The 13,249-nt window shown below is 42.1% G+C and overlaps 1 protein-coding gene across 6 annotated transcripts in view; it reads left to right on the top strand.

Annotated features, from left to right (window-relative positions):
- The window catches only part of LOC115161316 (diacylglycerol kinase eta-like), a 121,202-nt gene that overhangs the window by 92,134 nt on the left and 15,819 nt on the right, over window positions 1–13,249 (top strand). For all 6 annotated transcript variants that reach the window (XM_029712204.1, XM_029712205.1, XM_029712201.1 and 3 more), the window contains 6 exons: window positions 1,081–1,198; window positions 1,312–1,422; window positions 1,562–1,658; window positions 1,876–1,983; window positions 11,864–11,977; window positions 12,210–12,344. In XM_029712204.1, the coding sequence (XP_029568064.1) occupies window positions 1,081–1,198; window positions 1,312–1,422; window positions 1,562–1,658; window positions 1,876–1,983; window positions 11,864–11,977; window positions 12,210–12,344 (683 nt within the window). The remainder of the gene's footprint in view (window positions 1–1,080; window positions 1,199–1,311; window positions 1,423–1,561; window positions 1,659–1,875; window positions 1,984–11,863; window positions 11,978–12,209; window positions 12,345–13,249) is intronic.

Here is a 13,249-nt window from a genome sequence, read left to right on the forward strand (position 1 = left end):
AAAGTTTAGCAATGCTAACAAATATGTACTTCATGTAAAATCCCATAGAGAATTCCAACTGAATGCAAACGATCGCATTGCAAACATTTTATACAGTCTCTGACCTAAAGTATTTACAGGACAGACATCCCAGCTCATAAATTTATACAAGTAACTCAAAAATGCTTCTTACCAAAACAAATATTAGATAGCAAGCTTGATCCAGGAGGGGATTCTCTGCAGTTGCCAAGCAAAGCTTGATTTAGATAGCTAGCTACTAAATGAGAAAACCAAATGCACAACTGCAGAGCATTTAGCACATTTTAGACAGTTAAAGGTGCAATATGCAGAAATCACCATTTCCTGATTGCTAAAATTCATATAATTCGACTAATTTCTGTTTATGTGACAAAACAAGCAATGTGTAGTGTAACCGAGAGTCAAAGATGCAAAAATGGAACTTAAGAACGGGAAGCATAGAAATAGCGCACATAGAAAAGATCTACTGCTTCTTAGACTTGCTATCAAGTGGAATGACAGATCTATACCTCACATTTCTCTGTGAATTTGGTCGGGTCACCCAAAAAGTTACATATTGCAGCTTTAACTTAATAATTTAAGAGATATCTAGCTGGCAAACATTTAATTGTGAATTCCCTACTGTAATTAGATCACCTGGTGAGTGCTGTACAACAGTGAGTGACTCACAAGGCTCCAGTCTCTCGTTGTTGTGTGCTTGTAAACAAACACCCTGTGACTGGGGAATACTGGTAAGCTTCATAATGAAAAATAATGTGACATGTGAAATGAGGAATGCAATCTTCTTTATCGCCTAACGTATTGCACACAAGTTGACTGCAGGTATTTATTTAAAAAGTAGTTTAAAAAGTAGTTTCAAAGAAATAGTTTCAACGTTGTTGATGGTATTGAAAAACCATCCCGTGGCTATTTTCAAATGCCCCAGTTTACGGTATATACGGTATACTGCCCAAGCCTAACACACACACACACCCACACGCACACACACGTATCGTTTGCCCTGAGACATGTAGACATACCACACACAGCAGTCTCTAAGAACATCACTGTTTCTCTGTACAGGTTTGCGTGCTGGTCTGGCAGCCTCTATAGCTGGTAGCTCCATCATCAGTAAGATGCTGCTGGCCAATATCGACCCATTTGGAGCTACGCCCTTTCTGGACTCTGACCTGGACTCACTGTAAGACCCTCTGACCTCTCAGCTCTGACCTTTAGGCTACCATATTCAGAAGGTTTCAGTTTCAGGTTTGTGTAGTTTTGTGAACCTCTCTGTGTCTCTCTATCTCCCCACAGAGAGGGCTTTAGTGAGAAGTGTGTCATGAACAACTACTTTGGCGTTGGGCTGGATGCTAAGATCACCTTGGAGTTCAACAACAAGAGGGAGGAACACCCAGAGAAGTGCAGGTGAGCTCTAGGTGTATCTCTCCTCTCCTCCCTCATCCCTCTCTACTGTTTTCTCATTCCTCTCTCTCCTCTATTCTCTCACCCTTTTCTCATTACACTCATTTCTCTTCCTCACTACACCCCCCCCCCCCTTCTCTAGGAGTCGTACGAAGAACAGGGTATGGTATGGGGTTCTGGGCACCAAGGAGCTCCTCCAGAGAACCTACAAGAATCTAGAACAGAAGGTTCAACTGGAGGTGAGAGACGAAACCATAGAACTAGAATTACTAGAAGGGACTTTCCCATTCAAATCAATGTTTTGTGGTGGATAGAATGGCGGCCATATTGTGTTTACCACAGGGAATGATGGCCAGTACATGCCCTTGCCCAGCCTGCATCTTCTCCATGTTGGAATAGAGCCTAACTGTAACTCTGTGTGTGTGTGTGTGTGTGTGTGTGTGTGTGTGTGTCCAGTGTGACGGTCAGTACATCCCCCTGCCCAGCCTTCAGGGCATTGCGGTGCTGAACATCCCCAGCTATGCAGGTGGAACCAACTTCTGGGGAGGAACCAAGGAGGACGACGTGAGTGCTGGTCTACCAAAATTGTGTGTGTGTGTGTGTGTGTGACTCTGGTTGGGACTTTGTGGCTGCTGGCTCAGTGTTGTAGGAGAACAGGCAAACATAACAATACCACCTCTGGTTGGTACTTTGTGGCAGGGGGACACTATTTGGCATGAGAGGCCCCTAGTCCCGTGAGGTTACCTCTGTGTGTGTGATGTGGTGTTGTAATTCAAGGGCAGTGAGGTTTGTGGCTCCCGAGTGTCGCAGCGGTCTAGGGCACTGCATCTCAGTGCTTGAGGCGTCACTACAGACGCCCTGGTTCGATTCCAGCCTGTATCACAACCGGCCGTGATTGGGAGTCCCATAGGGCGGCGCACAATTGGCCTAGCATCGCAGGGGGAGGCCGTCATTGTAAATAAGAATTTGGTCTAAACTGACTTGCCTAGTTAAATAAAGGTAAAAAAAAAAAAAAAAGGTTACCTTTGTGTGATGTGGTGTTGTAACAGCTGTGCTGGGACAGAGCCAGCTGCTGGGAGGACTTCCAGTGGAACTGATCCAACACACACATCGTCCTCAGCGTTTACTCTCTTCATACACACCACAGGTGCACACACACACTTGCAGTAAATCCACATGCACAAACATATTTCTTAACCTGTGTTCAAACTATAAACCATCTGCAGACCTCTGACTATTTTGGCCCCAATGAAAAGAAACCTGTTGAATTGATGTCAGTGAGTGTGTTTACATGAACACTAATATTTTGATATTAAACTGATTATGGTAGAAGGCCAAGTATGGTATTAGTCATGTGAACACTTTACTCTGCTTATCTTTTTTCTTTTCTTTTTATTTCACCTTTATTTAACCAGGTAGGCAAGTTGAGAACAAGTTCCCATTTACAATTGCGACCTGGCCAAGATAAAGCAAAGCAGTTCGACAACATACAACAACACAGAGTTACACATGGAGTAAAACAAACATACAGTCAATAATATAGTAGAAAAATAAGTCTATATACAAAGTGAGCAAATGAGGTGAGATAAGGGAGGTAAAGGCAAAAAAGGCCATGGTGGTGAAGTAAATACAATATAACAAGTAAAACACTGGATTGGTAGATTTTCAGTGGAAGAAAGAGCAAAGTAGAAATAGAAATAATGGGGTGCAAAGGAGCTAAATAAATAAATAAATACAGTAGGGAAAGAGGTAGTTGTTTGGGCTAAATTATAGATTATAGATGGGCTATGTACAGGTGCAGTGATCTGTGAGCTGCTTTGACAGCTGGTGCTTAAAGCTAGTGAGGGAGATAAGTATCTTAATAATGAATAATTAATCTTAATCGGTGTCAGGCCATAATCGAAGTAAGCATACACTGATTAAAGCGCCTGGTTTTCTGAGCAATCTTTAGAATGATTAGGACATGTACACATCTTAATCAGAGTTATAGGGGTGTATTTGATCTGTGCATATGCCAGCACCAACAACACAAGCCTCTCTGTTATGGGCGAGTGAAGTGAATTTGTAAAAACTAAAAGTACGCATCTTAGAAATAGTTTTCACAAATAAACTGTATATGTCTGAACTCCTAATCAAATAGTATTGGTAAAAATAACATGGTCGCTGTGGTAAAACATTTATTTTGATTACAGATGTTCTGGATTTACAGTCCCATGAGGTAGCCTGATTTCAGATGTGTCTTTGTAAACAGGATTATTTGGGAATTCGCTCTTCTTGAAAGCATGTTAACATTTTAATCAAACTATTATATTAATCTGTCTATCCACAATAATCATATTGTTTTTTTACTTATTATTTGTAACTTTTATTTGTTATTCTTATTTTTTTATTTTCATTAAAAAAATGTAACTACATTGTTGGTTAAGGGCTTGTAAGTAAGCATTTCACTGTAAGGTCTACACCTGTTGTATTCAACACATGTGACAAATACAATTATATTTAATTGTATTTTATTTGATGTCACACAGGACTCAATGAAGGGTGTGTTATTGTGAGTAGGGCTTCACCTAGTGGTATTACTCTAAACTACAGTACAATAGATCACAGCCTCTCTCTGAGCCTTTGACACGCAGGGAGCTAACTAGTACAGATCTGCTTTAAAGAGGCATTTATGAGTGGATCAGAGCAGAGGAATGTTGTAGTACAATGGTGTCTGATTCATCATTACCTTGACCTAATCATGGACAGTGTGGACAGAGAGATCAATATCAAGTCAGAGGAACCTTTCACTCCAGAGTCTCTAATCTAAACTCTAACCTCCCCTGTCCTCACTAGACGAGTTGGAGGTGAAGAAAATGTCAGAAGACAGTTTTCAATGGAGGGAGATCAGTGATGGTGATGACTATGGTTATGGTAATGATGATGGTAATGATGATGGTGGTTGTGATGATGGTTATTTATTAGACATTTTGCAGGATGACATCTCTTGAGATGCACCATTTCGTTTTCAAGAGTGTCCAAATGAAACAAACAAACAAACAATACTTAGTAAGAAGAATAGTATGGCTACTGCTGTCCAATAACATTAACAATGAAATAATAATAATAGTTTCAAAAAACATACATTAGTAGGCCTACAGCTAATACAAGTACTGCTACAACTACTAATACAACTAATACAAACTACTGCTTCATCTAATAATACAAGTAATAAAACGACTGCTACAACTACTAATACAACTAATAAACTACTGCTACAACTACTAATACAACTAATAAACTACTGCTACAACTACTAATACAACTAATAAACTACTGCTACACCTACTAATATAAGAAATAAAACTACTGCAACATCTACTAATACAACTAATAAAAACTAAAAACTACTGCTACTACTACCAAATCAACTAATAAAACTACTGCTACAACTACTAATACAACTAATAAACTATTGCTACAACTACTAATACAACTAATAAACTACTGCTACAACTACTAATACAACTAATAAACTACTGCTACAACTACTAATATAACAAATAAAACTACTGCAACAACTACTAATACAACTAATAAAAAACTACTGCTACTACTACCAAATCAACTAATAAAACTACTGCTACAACTACTAATACAACTAATAAAACTACTGCTACAACTACTAATACAACTAATAAACTACTGCTACAACTACTAATATAAGAAATAAAACTACTGCAACATCTACTAATACAACTAATAAAAAACTACTGCTACTACTACCAAATCAACTAATAAAACTACTGCTACAACTACTAATACAACTAATAAACTATTGCTACAACTACTAATACAACTAATAAACTACTGCTACAACTACTAATATAAGAAATAAAACTACTGCAACAACTACTAATACAACTAATAAAACTACTGCTGCAACTACTAATACAACTAGTAAAACTAAGTATCTATAATAAAAATAAAAATAAACATTTCCTCTCACTGTCAACTGTGTTTATTTTCAGCAAACTTAACATGTGTAAATAATTGTATGAACAAAACAAGATTCAATAACTGGGATATAAACTAAACAAGTTTCACAGACATGCGACTAACAGAAATGGAATAATGTGTCCCTGAACAAAGGGGGAGGGGTCAAAATCAAAAGTCACAGTCAGTATCTGGTGTGGCCACCAGCTGCATTAAGTACTGCAGTGCATCTCCTCCTCATGGACTGCACCAGATTAGCCAGTTCTTGCTGTGAGATGTTATCCCACTCTTCCACCAAGGCACCTGCAAATTCCCGGACGTTTCTGAGGGGAATAGCCCAAGCCCTCACCCTCCGATCCAACAGGTCCCAGATGTGCTCAATGGGATTGAGATCCGGGCTCTTCGCTGGATATGGCAGAACACTGACATTCCTGTTTGCAGGAAATCACGCACAGAATGAGCAGTATTGCTGGTGGCATTGTCATGCTGGAGGGTCATGTCAGGATGAGCCTGCATGAAGGGTACCACATGAGGGAGGAGGATGTCTTCCTTGTAACACACAGCGTTGAGATTGCCTGCAATGACAACAAGCTGTGATGCTGTGACGCTCCGCCCCAGACCATGACGAACCCTCCACTTCCAAATTGATCCCGCTCCAGAGTACAGGCGGGATTGATTACAGGTGTAATGCTCATTCCTTCGACAATAAACTCAAATCCGACTATCACCCCTGGTGAGACAAAACCGCGACTTGTCAGTGAAGAGCACTCTTTGCCAGTCCTTTCTGGTCCAGCGACGGTGGGTTTGTGGCCATAGGCAACGTTGTTGCCGGTGATGTCTGGTGAGGACCTGCCTTTCAACAGGCCTACAAGCCCTCAGTCCAGCCTCTCTCAGCCTATTGCGGACAGTCTGAGCACTGATGGAGGGATTGTGCGTTCCTGGTGTAACTCGGGCAGTTGTTGTTGCCATCCTGTACCTGTCCCGCAGGTGTGATGTTCGGATGTACTGATCCTGTGCAGGTGTTGTTAAACGTGTCTGTCACTGCAAGGATGATCAGCTGTCCGTCCTGTCTCCCTGTAGCGCTGTCTTGGGCGTCTCACAGTACGGACATTGCAATTTATTGACCTGGCCACATCTGCATTCCTCATGCCTCCATGTAGCATGCCTAATGCACACTCACGCAGATGAACAGGGACGCTGGGCATCTTTCTTTTGGTGTTTTTCAGAGTCAGTAGAAAGGCCTCTTTAGTGTCCTAAGTTTTTATAACTGTGTCTTAACCCATTATTCCACATGTGCATGTTCATTAATTGTTTATGGTTCACTGAATAAGCATGGGAAACAATGTTTAATCCCTTTACAATGAAGATCTGTGAAGTTATTTCGATTTTTACAAATTATCTTTTGAAATTCAGGGTCCTGAAAAAGGGACGTTTCTTTTTTTGCTGAGTTTATATACATACAGTGGGGGAAAAAAGTATTTGATCCCCTGCTGATTTTGTACGTTTGCCCACTGATAAAGAAAGGATCAGTCTATAATTTTAATGGTAGGTTTATTTGAACAGTGAGAGACAGAATAACAAAAAAAATATCCAGAAAAACGCATGTCCAAAATGTTATAAATTGATTTGCATTTTAATGAGGGAAATAAGTATTTGACCCCTCTCAATCAGAAAGATTTCTGGCTCCCAGGTGTCTTTTATACAGGTAACGAGCTGAGATTAGGAGCACGCTCTTAAAGGGAGTGCTCCTAACCGCAGCTTGTTACCTGTATAAAAGACACCTGTCCACAGAAGCAATCAATCTATCAGATTCCAAACACTCCACCATGGCCAAGACCAAAGAGCTCTCCAAGGATGTCAGGGACAAGATTGCAGACCTACAAAAGGCTGGAATGGGCTACAAGATCACCGCCAAGCAGCTTGGTGAGAAGGTGACAACATTTGGTGTGATTATTCGCAAATGGAAGAAAAACAAAAGAACTGTCAATATCCCTCGGCTTGGGGCTCCATGCAAGATCTCACCTCGTGGGGTTGCAATGATCATGAGAACGGTGAGGAATCAGCCCAGAACTACACGGGAGGATCTTGTCAATGATCTCAAGGCAGCTGGGACCATAGTCACCAAGAAAACAATTGGTAACACACTACGCTGTGAAGGACTGAAATCCTGCAGCGCCCGCAAGGTCCCCCTGCTCAAGAATTCATATACATGCCGTCTGAAGTTTGCCAATGAATATCTGAATGATTCACAGGACAACTGGTGAAAGTGTTGTGGTCAGATGAGACCAAAATGGAGCTCTTTGACATCAACTCAACTCGCCGTGTTTGGAGGAGGAGGAATGCTCCCTATGACCCCAAGAACACCATCCCCACCGTCAAACATGGAGGTGGAAACATTATGCTTTGGGGGTGTTTTTCTGCTAAGGGGACAGGACAACTTCACCGCATCAAAGGGACGATGGACAGGGCCATGTACCATCAAATCTTGGGTGAGAACAACCTTCCTTCAGCCAGGGCATTGAAAATTGGTCGTGGATGGGTATTCCAGCATGACAATGACCCAAAACACACGGCCAAGGCAACAAAGGAGTGGCTCAAGAAGAAGCACATTAAGGTCCTGGAGTGGCCTAGCCAGTCTCCAGACCTTAATCCCATAGAAAATCTGTGGAGGGAGCTGAAGGTTCGAGTTGCCAAACGTAAGCCTCGAAACCTTAATGACTTGGAGAACATCTGCAAAGAGGAGTGGGAAAAAATCCCTCCTGAGCTGTGTGCAAACCTGGTGGCCAACTACAAAAAACGTCTGACCTCTGTGATTGCCAACAAGGGTTTTGCCACCAAGTACTAAGTCATGTTTTGCAGAGGGGTCAAATACTTATTTCCCTCATTAAAATGCAAATCATTTTATAAAATTTTTGACTTGTGTTTTTCTGGATTGTTTTGTTGTTATTCTGTCTCTCACTGTTCAAATAAACCTACCATTAAAATTATAGATTGATCATTTCTTTGTAAGTGGGCAAACGTACAAAATCAGCAGGGGATCAAATACTTTTTCCCCCCACTGTACACACAGTATTTACAAATATCTTCACATGGTGATGATTCTATTCGTTAAATACTGCGTCTGGGCGAATGTAACTGCTCTCAATTTCCTAGACAGAGTTATGGATGCAAGAACTGACCTTCCTTGGTATTTACATTATAGTTATAAACATGTTTTGAGGCTGTTCAGTGTTTGTTTACATTTACTTTGTTTATAGACATTGGAGTAAAACAAGCTTATATTTTGGGTTCTGCTGGAGTCCAACAGTTGAACTAAGCTCACAAGGCATTTCTACGTTATATTCTTCAAGAATCAATGGCCTCATAACATTAAAAATGGATGTAGTGACTGCTGATTTACCCTTTAATATATACCGGGAAATTTAAGTTGATACATTTAAAAAAAAATTGTACCAATGCAATTGTCTTCTGTTTTGGGAGTGACAGCCAATTTAGTGATTCATACATTGTGCAATAGTGGCATCCAAGAATGCATCTGCAAAGATTAAGGTCTTGGGTATGTTTTGATACTGTAGATGACGTCACCATAGTCTAGGATAGGAAGCAGTAGTTGGGTAACTAAGGTATTTCCAATGGATACAGTAAAACAATTCTTAGATCTGTATAGTAACCTAAGCTTATAGTTCATTGTTTTTCTAATATAATCAATATGCTTTCCAAAAGATCATTCCCAATCTATCCTCAAAGCCAGATATTTTCAAACAATCAACACTTTGAAGCATTGTTCCATCACTTGCATGAATTTGGTGATAGTGATGTGTTGGCTATGATGATGATGGTTATTTATTTTTATTTTTTATTTCAACTTTATTTAACCAGGTAGGCCAGTTGAGAACAAGTTCTCATTTACAACTGCAACCTGGCCAAGATAAAGCAAAGGAGTGTGTCACGCCCTGACCTGAGAGAGACGTTTTGTTTCTCTATTTTGGTTAGGTCAGGGTGTGATTTGGGTGGGCATTCGAGATTTGGAGTTCTTTGTTGTATTCTATGTTTTCTATTTCTATGTTGTTAGGTTCTAGTTTTCTATTTCTATGTTGGTTTGTTTGGGATGATCTCCAATTAGAGGCAGTTGGTCCTCGTTGTCTCTAATTGGAGATCGTACTTAAGTAGGGTTTTTTCCACCTGGCTTTGTGGGAGATTGTCTTTGAGTAGTGTATGTTTCACCGCTGTGTCAGTTTTCTTTTTTTTTTTTTTGCTATTCAAGTTTATTTATATGTATTGCATAGTTTCACAGTGTAAATAAAATGTGGAACGACAACACGCTGCTTCCTACGACAGAGTGTGACAAAAACAACAACAGTTACACATAAACAAATGTACAGTCAATAACACAATAGAAAAATCTATATACAGTGTGCGCAAATGTAGAAGATTAGGGAGGTAAGGCAATAAATAGGCCATAGAGGTGAAGTAATTACAATTTAGCATTAACACTGGAGTGATAGATGTGCAGATGATGATGTGTAAGTAGAGATACTAGGGTGCAAAAGAGCAAGATAAATAACAATATGGGGATGAGGTAGTTGGGTGTGCTATTTACAGATTGGCTGTGTACAGGTACAGTGATCAGTAAGCTGCTCTGGCAGCTGATGCTTAAAGTTAGAGAGGGAGATATAAGCCTCCAGCTTCAGTGATTTTTGCAATTCGTTCCAGTCATTGGCAGCAGAGAACTGGAAGGAAAGGTGGCCAAAAAAGGTGTTGGCTTTGGGGATGACCAGTGAAATATATCTGCTGGAGCGCGTGCTACGGGTGGGTGTTGCTATGGTGACCAGTGAGCTGAGATAAGGCGGGGCTTTACTTAGCAAAGACTTGTAGATGACCTGGAGCCAGTGGGTTTGGTGACGAATATGTAGCGAGGGCCAGCCAATGAGAGCATACAGGTCGCAGTGGTGGGTAGTATATGGGGCTTTGGTGACAAAACCCCATATACACTGTGATAGACTATATCCAGTTTGCTGAGTAGAGTGTAGGAGGCTATTTTGTAAATTACATCGCCGAAGTCAAGGATCGGTAGGATAGTCAGTTTTACGAGGGTATGTTTGGCAGCATGAGTGAAGGAGGCTTTATTGCAAAATAGGAAGCCGATTCTAGATTTAATTTTGGATTGGAGATGCTTAATGTGAGTCTGGAAGGAGAGTTTACAGTCTAACCAGACACCTAGGTATTTGTAGTTGTCCACATATTCTAAGTCAGAACCATCCAGAGTAGTGATGCTAGTCGGGCGGGCGGGTGCGGCCAGCAATCGGTTGAAGTGCATGCATTTAGTTTTACTAGCATTTAAAAGCAGTTGGAGGCCACGGAGGGAGTGTTGTATGGCATTGAAGCTCGTTTGGAGGTTTGTTAACTCAGTGTCCAAAGAAGGGACGGATGTATACAGACTGGTGTGGTCTGCTTAGAGGCTGATCAGAGAATCACCAGCAGCAAGAGCGACATCATTGATATATACAGAGAAAAAAGTCGGCCCGAGAATTGAACCCTGTGGCACCCCTATAGAGACTGCCAGGGGTCTGGACAACAGCCCTACGATTTGACACTCGGAACTCTATATGAGAAGTAGTTGGTGAACCAGGTGAGGCAGTCATTTGAGAAACCCAGGCTATTGAGTCTGCTGATAAGAATGTGGTGATTGACAGAGTTGAAAGCCTTGGCCAGGTCGATGAAGACGGCTGGTTATGATGGTTATGATGATGGTGGTGATGATGGTGATGATGGTTATGATGATGATGGTTATGACGATGATGGTGATGATGGTTATGATGATGATGGTTATGACGATGATGGTGATGATGGTGATGATGATGATGGTGATGATGGTTATGATGGTGATGGTTATGATGATGGTTATAATGATGATGGTTATGGTGGTTATGATGGTGATGATAATGATGGTGATGGTGATGATGATGGTTATGATGGTGATGGTTGATGATGATGATGATGGTTATGATGATGGTGATGATGATTATGATGATAGTTATGATGGTTATGATGGTGATGATGAGGATACGGATAATGTATGCACAAATAATTCTCCTCTACACACACAATAAGTATCATCAGCATGCTCTAAAGCAGAGCTTGTTTAGGTCCTGGGGGGTCGAAACTCTTCTGGTTCATCTTCTCCTTCTAATAAGGGAATAATTCAGACCTGGGACACCAGTTGAGGGCAAGGTAGAAATGGGTTTCGGCCCTTCAGCACCAGGATTGGGCAGCCCTGCTTTAGAGAAATGTACTGTAACTGTGTTCATTGTGTTTTAACCCATGCCACTGTTATGTTGTGTGTGTGTGTGTATGTGTGTATGTGTGTGTGTGTGTGTGTGTGTGTATGTGTGTGTGTGTGTGTGTGTGTGTGTGTGTGTGTGTGTGTGTGTGTGTGTGTGTGTGTGTGTGTGTGTATTTGTGTGTTTAGATCTTCTGTGCCCCGTCGTTTGATGATAAAATCCTGGAGGTGGTAGCAGTGTTTGGCAGTATGCAGATGGCTGTGTCCAGAGTCATCAAACTGCAACACCACCGCATAGCACAGGTAATACACACACGCACACTCACACACACACACACACACACACACACACACACACACACACACACACACACACACACACACACACACACACACACACACACACACACACACACACACACACACACACACACACACACACACACACACACACACACACACACACACACACACACACAGACTACCTGCACTCTACTGTAGTCTTTCATCCAATGACTCTTTCCTCCACTGTCAGTGTCGCTCAGTGAAGATCACTATCCTGGGAGATGAGGGTGTTCCTATCCAAGTGGATGGAGAGGCCTGGGTACAACCTCCTGGAGTCATTAAGATCCAACACAAGAACAGAGCCCAGATGTTGACCAGGGACAGGGTGAGAAAGAGGACCAACAGTCAATAGAGATGATATGGGGAGGGAATCAGAGCTGGATTTAATCCCTATTGCGGAAGTATCGCGGAAGGTCCATGTTAAAATGTTATGTTTTTTGGGGGGGGATTGAGCCGACATGTACAGCGTTTACCGTGAACGTTATCTCCGCAAACATGGGAAAATGTCCTTTAAATTTAAATCGAGCTATAACGCTGATCTTCTGCAATATGGATTGAATCCTATCTTAAACTGTTACTGTATGCCCTGTCTCTGACTCTGTCCCTGTGTCTGTCCCTGTCTCTCTCTGTTTCTGTCTCTGTCTCTCTCTGTTTCTGTCCCTGTCTCTCTCTGTCTTGGTCTGAGTCTCTGTGGATGTTAACTCCTTTCCTTCCTGTGTCCCCTCCCTGTGTCCCTCCCTATGTCTCCATGTGTCCCTCCCTGTGTCCCTCCCTGTGTCCCTCCCTGTGTCCCTCCCTGTGTCTCCATGTGTCCCTCCCTGTGTCCCTCCCTGTGTCTCCATGTGTCCCTCCCTGTGTCCCTCCCTTTGTCTCCATTTGTCCCTCCCTGTGTCCCTCCCTGTGTCTCCCTGTGTCTCCATGTGTCTCCTCCCTGTGTCTCCTCCATGTGTCCCTCCCTGTGTCCCTCCCTGTGTCCCTCCCTGTGTCTCCATGTGTCCCTCCCTGTGTCCCTCCCTTTGTCTCCATGTGTCTCCTCCCTGTGTCTCCTCCCTGTGTCTCCTCCCTGTGTCCTTCCCTGTGTCCCTCCCTGTGTCTCCATGTGTCCCTCCCTGTGTCTCCCTGTGTCCCTCCCTGTGTCTCCTCCCTGTGTCTCCTCCCTGTGTCCCTCCCTGTGTCCCTCCCTGTGTCTCCTCCCTGTGTCCCTCCCTGTGTCCCTCCCTGTGTCTCGAT

The sequence above is a fragment of the Salmo trutta genome, chromosome 24 (genome assembly GCF_901001165.1).
Source record: "Salmo trutta chromosome 24, fSalTru1.1, whole genome shotgun sequence".
NCBI classification, from domain to species: domain Eukaryota; kingdom Metazoa; phylum Chordata; class Actinopteri; order Salmoniformes; family Salmonidae; genus Salmo; species Salmo trutta.